Source organism: Pipistrellus kuhlii, unplaced genomic scaffold (assembly GCF_014108245.1).
Source record: "Pipistrellus kuhlii isolate mPipKuh1 unplaced genomic scaffold, mPipKuh1.p scaffold_m20_p_7, whole genome shotgun sequence".
Lineage (NCBI taxonomy): Eukaryota > Metazoa > Chordata > Mammalia > Chiroptera > Vespertilionidae > Pipistrellus > Pipistrellus kuhlii.
Genome location: NW_023425573.1, coordinates 46,711,026 through 46,723,883, shown reverse-complemented (window position 1 = coordinate 46,723,883; position 12,858 = coordinate 46,711,026). Strand labels below are relative to the sequence as shown.

At 53.1% G+C, this 12,858-nt stretch overlaps 1 protein-coding gene across 1 annotated transcript; it reads left to right on the top strand.

The window, feature by feature from the left end:
- The first annotated feature begins 216 nt into the window (after nt 1-216).
- On the top strand, nt 217-9,901 carry TBR1 (T-box brain transcription factor 1). The gene is made up of 6 exons (XM_036420879.2): nt 217-1,288; nt 1,865-2,019; nt 2,385-2,506; nt 3,090-3,248; nt 4,225-4,286; nt 7,311-9,901. The coding sequence occupies exons 1-6, from the start codon at nt 597-599 to the stop codon at nt 8,203-8,205; spliced, it is 2,085 nt and encodes a 694-aa protein (XP_036276772.1). The 5' UTR covers nt 217-596; the 3' UTR covers nt 8,206-9,901.
- The last annotated feature ends 2,957 nt before the right edge of the window (nt 9,902-12,858 follow it).

The following is a 12,858-nucleotide window of genomic DNA, read 5'->3' as shown; positions in this document are numbered from 1 at the left end:
TTACATTCAACTGAATATTTGGCTCATTCAGATCCGAAGTCTCCTAGCATCGCCCGAATTCCCTCCTCCGCCCCCCTCAGCTCAAAAGGAGGGAAGGGGAGGGTGGGGGGAGGTAGGAAAATGTTTAGTAAATCGCACATCTTTGAATCTTCCTAAAGCAGTGGTCACAAAGCTTAAAGGTGACACAACAGTGCTCACGTAAAACCAACACACATTCCCCACCCCCCACCCCAAGTCAACAATAAAACCATCCCCTTCCATGTGCCATGATCAACGGCGACCAGGAGCCAGGTGATTATCCTAATTAATGTCTATCTAATTAAATTACTGTCAGCAGCGAACCAATGGCAGGAGCCGTTTCATCGGCTGCACAAGCAGCGAGATCAAAAGTGAGCGAGCCTTTTCTGATTGCTGCATAGTGTCAATTGGCCAATCTCTTCTCCCAGGAGGAAAAAAAAAAGTAAATCAAACCTTTGGGAAGCATTCGCCGGATGAAGTGCTTTCTGTCTAGTGAGGGGGTCTGTGGATTTCTAGTTTATGATAAATAGGACTTTAAAAATCAGGGACGGGAGGGCGCGTGCTCAGGGTCTAGAGCTATGCAGCTGGAGCACTGCCTCTCTCCTTCTATCATGCTCTCCAAGAAATTTCTCAATGTGAGCAGCAGCTACCCACATTCAGGCGGATCCGAGCTTGTCTTGCACGACCATCCCATTATCTCGGCGACTGACAACCTGGAGAGAAGTTCACCTTTGAAAAAAATCACCAGGGGGATGACGAATCAGTCAGATACAGACAATTTTCCTGACTCCAAGGACTCACCAGGGGACGTCCAGAGAAGTAAACTCTCTCCTGTCTTGGAGGGGGTCTCTGAGCTTCGTCACAGTTTCGATGGCTCTGCTGCCGATCGCTACCTCCTCTCTCAGTCCAGCCAGCCACAGTCTGCGGCCACTGCTCCCAGTGCCATGTTCCCGTACCCAGGCCAGCACGGACCCGCGCACCCCGCCTTCTCCATCGGCAGCCCCAGCCGCTACATGGCCCACCACCCGGTCATCACCAACGGAGCCTACAACAGCCTCCTGTCCAACTCCTCGCCGCAGGGCTACCCCGCGGCCGGCTACCCCTACCCGCAGCAGTACGGCCACTCCTACCAGGGAGCTCCGTTCTACCAGTTCTCCTCCACGCAGCCCGGGCTGGTGCCCGGCAAAGCGCAGGTGTACCTGTGCAACAGGCCCCTGTGGCTGAAATTCCACCGGCACCAAACGGAGATGATCATCACCAAGCAGGGGAGGTAAGGCTGCGTCCTCCGCCGGAGCTCCTCCTGGGGCGGCCCGGGGGGCAAGTGGTGACCGCGGCGGCGGCTGCGAGGAGGATTTGGGCTCGGGAGCGGAGGGGAAGGCGCTCGGGTGCTCCCCAGAGTTGGCTGGTTTGGGAGAAGGGGGAAGTGGAAGGTAGAACCACTGCGGTGATGTTGGGGGTGGGTGGGTGGGGGGATACCTTTCCAGAAAGGTGGTCGGAAAGGCAGGCAGCGGCCAGGGAAAGGCGACAGCGAGGGGGGAGACGGGGCCAGCGGCCGCCGGGAGTGGGGAGGGAGCCCGGAGGCGCGGCAGGTGGAAGTGCGGGTCGTCAACCTGGCTCTGCACCCGGGCAGCCGTACCTGCCGACCTCCCAGCCCACCCCGAGCCCCCACCCCCGACTCCACGCTTCTTCCCCTTCCCCATCACCCCTTTTCCAGCCCCAAAACATTGCTGCCGGCGCCGAGGGGACAAGTTTTGCTTTGCTATCTGGCGCCGCGCTTCTTGCTTTTAATCTTTAACATTTATGTTTTCCTCCTTGTTTTTCTCCCCCCCCCCTTTAATTTAAACAGGCGCATGTTTCCTTTTTTAAGTTTTAACATTTCTGGTCTCGATCCCACGGCTCATTACAATATTTTTGTGGATGTGATTCTGGCGGATCCCAATCACTGGAGGTTTCAAGGAGGCAAATGGGTTCCTTGCGGCAAAGCGGACACCAATGTGCAAGGCAAGTCCTTCCAATTAACACGTTTCCCTGACACTTCCGTAGGTGAGAATGATTAATTAAAGCCTTTGTGGACAGGCTGGGGCGACTTTTAAAACGGTCGGCCAATGACTTCTAAAAGGGAACGAGGGGAAAAAAGGGGGACAGACAGGCTGAGCGGAGAGAAGGGGAGGATTATCCCAAAGCGATTTTAATAGGGCGCCCAGTTCATCGGGAGAAAGCGCGGCCTGAAAAGCCCGGCTAATGGACCTCTGCGTGGAGGGGATAAGGTGTGTGTGTGTGTGTGTGTGTGTGTGTGTGTGTGTGTGTGGAGTGGGGACTGGGCAGTGCCCGGGGCATATGTAAACAACGTGTTTTTCTCTCTCTAGGAAACCGGGTCTATATGCATCCGGATTCCCCCAACACGGGGGCTCACTGGATGCGCCAAGAAATCTCTTTTGGAAAATTAAAACTTACGAACAACAAAGGAGCTTCAAACAACAATGGGCAGGTCAGTGGCTCAAGTGCTATTTTCTCTCTCTCTCTCTCTCTCTCTCTCTCTCTCTCTCTCTCACACACACACACACACACACACACACACACACTCGCCCCCTCAACATTCAGTTCTTTAGTTAAATCAGCATGAAAAACTGGATACATGTTTCTTTGCTTCATTAAAAAGACGTTTAAAAATTCTCTTTCACCCCCCAAACATTACATTAAATGATCTGTAAAGTTGTCCTTCTTCCCTCCCCCACCCCGCCCAATTTCCGAGTTCACGACCTAACCAAGTACGAATACTTGATTGATTTGCGAAGGAAACCCACAGGATCTGCAGATTCGGAAAATCTTTGTTTCTCGCTCAGGGAGGAAGGACTGGGAGAGGGGCCCGAGGCTGGGCGGGCGGGCGGGTTCTCCCTGCGCTCGGCGGCCCTGGCTCCCGGGGCGGCGCGGATGGTCCCTCCAGCTCGGGGGACCCCAGGTCGCCAGCGGGGGGACCCCCGGCCAGTGAGCCCCGGGCGGGCTCCCGCCACCGCCGGGCCCGCGCACCCCGCGCTAACGCCGCGGCGCTTCCCTCTCTCCCGGCGGGACAGATGGTGGTGCTGCAGTCCTTGCACAAGTACCAGCCGCGCCTGCACGTGGTGGAAGTGAATGAGGATGGCACGGAGGACACCAGCCAGCCCGGCCGCGTGCAGACCTTCACCTTCCCGGAGACGCAGTTCATCGCGGTCACCGCCTACCAGAACACGGACGTGAGCAGCGCGGGCTGGGCCGGGCGGGGCGGCACCTGCTTCCCCCGCACTAGCCGCCTGGCTGGGCTGGGTACCGATCTCAGCAGCCGCTGGTTCTGCTGGCCTGTTAGCCTAAGGAAGGCACAGGGGCCTGCTGCCACCTCCCCTAAATCCAGCCCCTGGAATTTACGTCTCTGTGACGGGTCATACAGGCCACCTTTGAGATGTTCAGGAATTCTAGGGCCTCTTTCCTTTGGAATGTTTTATTTAGTTCTCAAACTAGAACAAATTTAAATATGCTTTTTTTTTAAAGCCCCCTTTCCTTTAGAAAACAAGCAGATTTTACCCTGCATTTTATTCTTGGCAATGTGAGGCATTACCTAATATATACATATTTCAGAATTGATGGCTGAAATAAACAAACATCACTTTTGGAGCAAAAGAACATACTAATTCATACATGTAAAAATACAATAAATTAAATTTGGGCTGGGGAATGAATTTTCTAGCTCTTGATTTCTTCAGCATTTGCAAGTTTGCAAAAACCAACACTGATTTTAAGATGCAGCTTGTATGTTTGGTTGTGTGACTCAGAAGCAACCAACTTTTAAAAATATGGTAAAGCATTTAAAACAGGTAATTCAAGCACCCCTTAGAGACTTTTTTGTTTGAGTAAGTGCATTATGTGTAACAAGCATTTTAAAAACGTGCATTTGAACTAATTTAGAGCACATAGGAGAGCTAACTGAAAGCAGTGCTTTAGTTTGGGGCATTATTAATTTAAAGATGTTCCTCATAACTTTCATTACTCCCCCCCTACACACACACTTTCCATCATGGCCTCAACTTTTTCAGTTAGGAAAACCTTACTATTTGATGAAATCCTGGGACTTAAGCCCCTATAAAAAGTGGCAAATGCTATATCCTCAAACACCCAATCCTCCTGTATGGAAGGTGAGATCCTATTAATCTTTTTTTTTCTCTCTCTCTTTCCCAGATTACACAACTGAAAATAGACCACAACCCCTTTGCAAAAGGATTTCGGGATAACTATGACACGTAAGTAGTTTTGCTCCTTTCTTCTCAAACAGTTGTGGAATTGGGCTTTAGGTCAAAGGTGGATTGTTACCGACAGGGTTTTTGGAAGCTAGAATGTGTGAAGACAAGGTTGTTTCCCAGGTTGTCCCTCTCCCTTTTGTCGGCTTCCGTTCTCTCTGGTTTAGTACTTCAGTAGTTTTCGTCAAAGGTTTCCTCCACCTATTTTTCGCTTCCTTAGAAATCACAAAGTTGTTGGGGACCTCTGAGGCTGGCTGGCTGGCAAGGGAAGCTGCCGGGGTTGGTGCGAGAGTCGTATGTGGCACTGCAGATGCTCAGCTCAGACTATCTGTGTTTGAAACCTCCGGATTCTGCCTGAAAGTGCTTGTGGCTCTGGCAGTTGTTACAGTCATCTTGGCATATGTGACTTTTATTTACCCACTTCCAAGTTTTGTGTAATAGCTTTTCCTGTGCAAGTTTACTGTGGACGGAATAAAAATGTGCACCCACCAGAGGCAAATTCATGAGCGGAGCCACTATAAAGCCATGTCAGGCTTTGGGAAGGAACGGGGTGCTGTTGCTGTGTATTATGTATAAGCTTTGCAAGGAAAATATTTCCTCCTCCGTGTGTTCTAATGAAAAGTGTTTTTCCCTTTTCTCCAAGCCTCCCTTACCTGCCTCCATTTCTTTTCTGCCAACATGCTGTCCTCTGGGGCAGCAGCAGGTGTAGACAGTGCTCTCTGTGCATGTTCTCGCATTCTTGCTCAGAGTCCTGGGGTAGTGCCTAAGAGCGCAGGTAGTGCTCTATAGCAAAATCTAATCTCGATTGCAGGGATCCCCAGGCCTTTTCCTGACCATAAAAGGGAAGGGTAAATAAATTTTAATTTCTTGGCTTGCTTGGGATAGAGCTACAAAATTGAAGATGTATTTTACTAGAAATAGATTAAATGTATAGAGAAAGAGACAAGTGGCTGCTTCTATTCCATCTCCAGGTAGATACCAACATCTTTTTCTGATATATATATTTTTTTTAACAAATTGTGCATCCTTCAAAATTAGTTCAAAGGAAGCAAGCTTCACCTATGATTACCTAGAATAAAAACTTGGCTACCCTAGTTATCCCAGGCTAAAAAGGTGGACCCGGCACAGTGGGAAGTGTGTGGCCCAGGAGACCAGAGACATTGGTGTCTGTACAAGGGGGGGAGGGTGTGAGGGGAACTTGTAGATTTTGAGCTTTTAATTCTGTTGTGAACATCTGTTCCAAAGCATTTATTTTGCACAAATCAATTCAGTAATCCTGAGTGCATTGGGACCTGGATGGGCATCTAAACAGTGTCTTTTGCACACTGTTTTTCTTTCCCTCCCCTTTTAAAATATTGTGGTGGTAAACAGGAAAGACCTTTGCACCTTGCTGGTTATGTTCCCTTTCTGCCTCCTTCTACTTCTCTTATTTGGAGCTGGACTGGAATTTCAGGAGGGAAATTTTGTGCGGTAAACAAAATGGACCCGAGCAGCTAGCTGCAGAGTACCCTCACCTGCCCCTCCTCTGGCTGACTTCAGTTAGGAAAACCAGTGCCCTGTGATTGGTAAATCACTGCGGATTTTTCACAAAAGTCTTCTTTACCTGTAGGAATAGACACTTAGCTTTTTAGGGGTCCATGACACCTCCCTTTCCACTGTTCTGGAGAAACTGGGAGAGCAGTGAGAGTTTAGGGGACTAGCAGGATGCTTGGCCACTCACCAGGGAATCTCCTCCCCAGAGGCTTAAGGTCTGACAAAAAAAACGAGGCTCTCTTTCAAAACAGTCTGCTGATTAAATATTAAAACATTTAAGTGGGAGCTAAATAAAAAGAGAGGCATGTGTGTATGTGTCTGAGAAAACACTTCTACCAATCTTGAGCCAATCTCTGGTTCCCTCTTAATCCTAATGGGATTTTTTCTAGGCCCCGGGCCTAGAGTTAATATTTTGATTCTTTTATCTAAAGTGATTCCCAGTAACACAATTACTGTCTGGGCAATTACCTGTAGGGCAAGTTACTCAACTTCCCCTGGCCTTGGTTTTTTCGTCTGTCAAGTGGGGGTAATGACTCCAAGGGGTACCTAACTCCAAGGATTAACTCCAGTGGGGGTACCTAACTCCAAGGATTATCATGATGTGATAGTTCAATACATCACCATGTGTACAGCCCTAGACCACAGTGCCTGGCACCTGGTCAAGTTGTACAAGGTTAGCGATGATTCCTGGGAGATTGCTTGGAGGAAGTGGACAGCTGTCTTCTAAGAGTTTGCTCCAAAGTACGTTTTCTTTTTTTAAACCAATAAGGGAATCCAAAGCTGGGCAGAGAAGGCCCGAGTAAAGAATACTTTTTCTTTGTAAAAGAATTGATGGATTGTTGACTTTGTTTCCAAGCAGTCATTCTGGTTTGTACCGGTAGAGGTGCGGGCTAAAGTGTCACACGCGGGGAAACAAGACGGTCAGTCCTGTGGAGGCTCCCAGCGGTCACCCACGGGGTCTCAGGCGGCTGGTGGAGGCCAGTGTTTAATGGTTGGTATTGGGCCGGCCAGCAGGAGTGTCCATAGGAAGAAAGCAGGTTTAAAAGGGCAGAGGAGTGGGTCCCTTGGTTAGAAATTTGGTTCAGAAACTCTCTCCGCCGCCGAGGAAAGCCATTGAGCAGATAACACCTCAGGCCCTGAGTTAACCTGCCGTCGTGTGTACACTCATTGGCGATGTGGGGTGAGAATCCGCTGCTGTCCAATCCCCCTTTGGTCCCCTGTACACTCGGCGAGAGTGAGAGCAGGGGATGAGGAAAGCCTTCCTCTTCATTGGAATCATTTTGGGGCACATCGCTCCCTTTTTAATCCCACGATGTATCTTGGAGAGCAGACAGGTCTGTGACCTTTGCTCTCCATCCTGGACGGCAAGTGTCCGATGGAGCGCGCGGGGCTGGGCGCCCCGGGGGTGTCCTTCCCTTCCGTGTCTCCTCCTCCTCCCCCCCTCCAAGGGACCTCCGCGCCACCCCCGGTTCTCTCTCTCTCCTTCCCTCGCAGGATCTACACGGGCTGCGACATGGACCGCCTGACCCCGTCCCCCAACGACTCCCCGCGCTCGCAGATCGTGCCGGGGGCCCGCTACGCCATGGCCGGCTCCTTCCTGCAGGACCAGTTCGTGAGCAACTACGCCAAGGCGCGCTTCCACGCGGGCGCGGGCGCGGGGCCCGGGCCGGGCGCGGACCGCAGCGTGCCGCACACCAACGGGCTGCTGTCGCCGCAGCAGGCCGAGGAGCCGGGCGCGCCGTCGCCGCAGCGCTGGTTCGTGGCGCCGGCCAACAACCGGCTGGACTTCGCCGCCTCGGCCTACGACACGGCCACGGACTTCGCGGGCAACGCGGCCACGCTGCTGTCGTACGCGGCGGCCGGCGTGAAGGCGCTGCCCCTGCAGGCGGCGGGCTGCGCGGCCCGCCCGCTCGGCTACTACGCCGCCGCCGCCGCCGCCGCCGACCCGTCGGGCTGGGGCGCGCGCAGCCCCCCGCAGTACTGCGGCGCCAAGGCGGGCGCCGTGCTGCCCTGCTGGCCCAACAGCGCCGCGGCCGCCGCGCGCGTGGCCGGCGCGCACCCCTACCTGGGCGAGGAGGCCGAGGGCCTGGCGGCCGAGCGCTCGCCGCTGCCGCCGCCCGGCGCCGCCGCCGCCGCCGCCGAGGACGCCAAGCCCAAGGACCTGTCCGACTCCAGCTGGATCGAGACGCCCTCCTCCATCAAGTCCATCGACTCGAGCGACTCGGGCATCTACGAGCAGGCCAAGCGGAGGCGGATCTCGCCCGCCGACACGCCGGCGGCGTCCGACAGCTCGTCGCCGCTCAAGAGCGAGGTGCTGGCGCAGCGGGACTGCGACAAGAACTGCGCCAAGGACCTGGGCGGCTACTACGGCTTCTACTCGCACAGCTAGGCCGGCCCCGGACCCCCGGCCCCGCGCCCCGGGCTGCCCCAGGCCCCTCGCGGCTCTTCCCAGCTCCTCTTCCTCCTCCTCCCGGCCCCCGCCCGGCGCACCCCCTCATTCCACTGGACCCTCGAGGACCGTCTGCAGCAGCGAACGTGACTTTGACCAGTCTTTGCACAGCAGTGTCTGCAGTTAGCGCACCGACCTCCAAACCGTTTGGTTTTCCTACTTCTCTCTCCTTCGGTGAAGTTCTCCTCCACACACTTCCCCTGCCACCCAACCCCCTTCGTCTTCTTCTCGCCCTCCCACCCCCCTTCTAGTTCTTGTAAGGAAACTTCTTCACCATTGGGAGACCTGGGGCAGCCCGTTGGGCAGGAGCGGTTCCGACCTGACCAACACCCTCGGGCTCCCCATGAACCCTAGGATGCTGACTCTAGAACCTGGATCCACCCAGCGCGTCCTTTCTTATCCCCAATGGATGGATGGATGGATGGATGGATGGTAGGGATGTTAATACTTTTAGTGGAACAAAGCCTGTGAAATGATTGTACATAGTGTTCATTTGCTGTAATGAATGGCTAGTTTTTATTCTCACCGTCGAGGCACAAAAACCAGTTCCCGCTTCACCTTTTCATTCATGTCTTCTTTGCCTTTTTCTCCACCCACCTCTTCCCCTTTAATTTTATTTATTTATTTTTTTTGAGAGATAATGAACAATATTCTAAGAGGCTCTGGAAACCTGAAATAGTTGATAGGTATAAGGATGAGTTTCTCACTTCTCCTCAACCCATTGCATGAAATAATTGCTCTGTGCCCTCATGCACACACGTGGCTGCAGAGAACTCGGCCAGACACCTGACATGTCTATTCCTAGCCAGGTCGATTTAAGTGGCATGAAGCCTGCAAAGCAAAGTGAACTGGAATTGTATGTCCCCCCTCCCCTCCTTTCTAAATAGAATAGCTCAACATAGCAATATTATTTTGCCTTATTTGTTTTTCCCCAAAGTGCCAAATCCATTACTGGTCTGTGCAGGTGCCAAATACGCTGACAAACTGTTTCTGAATATCTTTTCAGCCCCTCCCCCCATCTTTATATGCTGTAAATCTTTGTAATGACGATTCCCCTAATAATATAGATGACTGACTTGTTGGTAACTATAGTGTAGTCTAGTGAAGATGAATTGTGAGTTGTATATTTTACTGCATTTTAGTTTTGAAAACGACTCCCCCACTGCCTAGAAACAGCTGCAATTTGACTTCCTTGCGAAAACACTAGCATTCATGCAAGTAAGACTGATTCTTCTCCCCCCGAAGTCTTGTTATATTTGATAAGAAACATTTATCCCCCCTGGAAATAGATGAGTAGGATTTCTAATGTTGTGTAGCAAACCTATACTTTTTTTTTTGTATTTTAAAATCAATGTGAAATATGCATCATGCACAATATTCAATCTAGATGCCAGTCCGTGCGGGGGGGATTTTTCCTAATAGGAATTCAGGGTCTAACCGTGTGTATACTTTGGCTCTCCTGTAAATCTGATGTTGTGATTTTTATATTTGTTTCGTTTTGTCTGTGAACCGAATAATTTATACTCAAGTACACACTCCATTGAGAAATGTTTTGTTTTGTTTTTTTTGCTCGTTTGTATCGTCTGTGTACAACAAGTGAAATAAACCTGGTGAAACACTATGGTGTTTGAAAGCAGTGTACAGTTTGGGAATGATTTAATTATTATAGGCAGTAACTTTTAAGGGTTAAGGAAGAATGGCCTGCCCCACTCTGGTCTGGGGCAGTCTGTTCCAAGGGGAACCGCCTCCCATTCCCCTCTTAAACTTGTTTTTTTTTTTTTTTTTTTTTTTTTTTTTTTTTTTTAGCACTGCTAGTGAATCCCTTTTGCTTCTTATTTGCAGTTACTTAGCTCTCTGAGTCATTTCACGTGGTTGCACTTTGTTGGAAGTAGTCCAAGCAGGAAAACGGAGGGTCTTCAATAAGGAATTAAAATTTCTTTAACGTTTACGAAGTAAGGCGTGAGGCTTTGAGTAAGAGTAGGGTGTAATGTAACTGCATGGCAAACTAGGCTGTTGACCACAGCTTTAGGCAGAAGTCGAAAATTGTCTTTAAATACGAGGCCTTGGACACCAGTGGCGAGTCTGTAAATGCAAACACAGAATGGCCTACATTCCTTTCATGGATGGTTTGGGGGTTGGGAGGTGTTAGGCGGGGCTGGAGAGGGGTGACCAATGTGAAAGGTCATTTTTCTTTAACCACCGAACTTAAAACTTGATTTGGGACGTATATTTGGGGGCACTGCTCCATCCTTTCTGTAAGGGAATCCATGCCCAAGCCAGATGCCCATCCCTGGAGGACAAATGCAGACATGTAGATATTCCAGCTGGGGGAGAGGGTCGCTGCGTCTGAGCCCAGGGGTCCGCAGAGCTCTCTCTGCCTTTACCTCGGGGAGAAGCGGTTTTTGTACTTTGTCTCCAGAGGAAGGAGATCCAGGAAAGAGGTGGAAAGTGGCTCAACATTCTTGCTTAGTCTGGTCCAGGTTCAGGTTTCAGGCCTAAACGTACCTTCACCTAGAGATCACCCTGTCTCACTTTTACTATTTGTCATGCCAAGAGGCTTCAAAATTCCCATGAAAATGAAAATTAAGAGTGGGGAGCGAAACCGGCTTGTCTTCCCTGGACAGTTTCGCCACTAGACGGCGTTCGGCGGAGTGCTGTCTGCTGGCTAGACAGGCGACGACCGATTTTCCTTTGTGCTTCTTTCCCTGCCCACACCTAAGAACTAAACAGGAGGACGGGAAAGGACAAAGCATGGTGCCTGGGCAGTGTATTCTTGTAATCCCCCACTGGGGCTGCGATCCTGCGACCTCGGGCCCGGGGTGCGAATGCTGGGTGGGGAGGGCGCTGGGCCCAGGCCGCGCGGAGCCCTTGGAGCGCGTGGGCTCCGCAGCGCGGCCCGGCCCGCCGGCCCCGGACCACAGGCACCTCCAGCAAAGGAATCGGTGCCCTGTCTAAGCTCTTAGAAGCCGAGCATAGGTTTCACAGGAGCGCAGTGCCTCGTCCTTGAAGGACGCACTCGAGTTGCTCTTAGGAAGCGCTTGGAAAACGAGGGAGGTCGCTTCCCTCTCCGCTTCGCCACCTTCTGCCCCGCGCACCGAGGCCGCACGCGGTAAGGCTGCGGCTTCGCGCTCCTCTCGGAGGCGGTGTGCTCGCTGGTCCCTTCCAGGCATGCTCATGGCTCTCCCTCCGCTCCTAGGAAGTCTTGGATGAGGCGACACGGCCTATGTATCCGCGAGGCCGCTGCTGCTGTGCCCACGCCACCCGAGTCTCCGTTTGGGTTCGGGCTTTGGCTGTGAAAGGGCCGCTGGCGATCCGCGCGCCCGGGTTAGGTTTCGGGTCGCCTTTCCATCTCCGTGAGGGTAGCGGGTCAGAGTGAGGACGGAGAGGGATGGCGACTCCTCCCCGTTATCTGCAGGGTTTCCCAGTGTTCAAAAGCAGCGTATTTTTTTTTTTTTAAAGAGGAAGGCAGAAGAAAGGGACGTGCGGCTAGCTCTCCCTTCTGGCTCAGCCTTCCCGCTGCTCCCCCTCCGCGCCATCTTAGCGGGACCCTTCCAGCCGCGCTGCAGGCCGAGCGCAGGGCCGGTGCCGCCCCGGCCCAGGGCGCCGGCCTCCCGGCTCCGGACCTGCGGGCGGACGCCGGTGCCTGTGCACCCGGGGCCGGAGCCGAGCGCCCGCGGGCTGGGCTGCGGCCGGGGCGTCGGTCCTGCCCCCGCGGGGAGGCCGGGCCCAGCGCCGTCGGGGCGCACCGGGCCCCGGGTCGGCGGGCGAGGGTGTCTGCGGGGGACCGGCCGGCCGTCCCCAAGCTGCCCAGCCAGGGCCGAGGCCGCCCGGCTCCGCGTGGAGCGCGCGGGCGGCTGTGCCAGGCTGTGCCAGGCTGTGCCAGGCTGTGCCGGCGGTGCGCCCCGCTGGGGGGAAGTCCAGGGCCTTGGTGTAGACTGGGGGGAACTCGGGCTGGGGTCCAGGCGGCAGGTCTAGACCGCGGGCCCAGGCCCAGGCCCTAGTCCAGGTCCGGGGTCCAGGCCGCTCTAGGCCCGCGGAGCCGCGGGGAGCCAGGCCTTTGGCCTTGGCCTTGGCTGTGGCCGGAGGGCGCGTCCTTCTCGCAGGGAGGCGCGCCGGACAGTGGACTAGGGCTGAGGGCTTGCAAGGTGCAAGCCGGCGGGGCCTGGGCCTAGAGAAATGTGCCCACCTGTTTGTTTCAACAATCTAGCTGTTTCTGCCTCTCTAGCACCGGCTCACATCACCCGAGCGCTTACAATGCAGTCCTTTAGGATCTATAGAGAGCTTTCTGAACCCTGTTTCCTCCTGCAGTTAAATTTTCTTATAAATCCTACTGCGAAAACGCACCGTGGTCCACCTTCTTTTGTGATGTTAAGTATTTTGTCTTCTTGGCACAGAAGCTTTCAAGGATGTTCTGCTTTCTGCATAGGGTGCCGGCCAGGAACAAAGGCCTTGTTGAAATACAGGCCATTTACCTTAACAGGAGAATGAAAAATATCGATAGCGGTATTTGGGCAGCAAGTTTGTGGTCGTAGGTGACTTATGAAACGCTCAGCCTGTCCTCAGGGGCAGCACCTTTTTCTTGTGCATATCTTT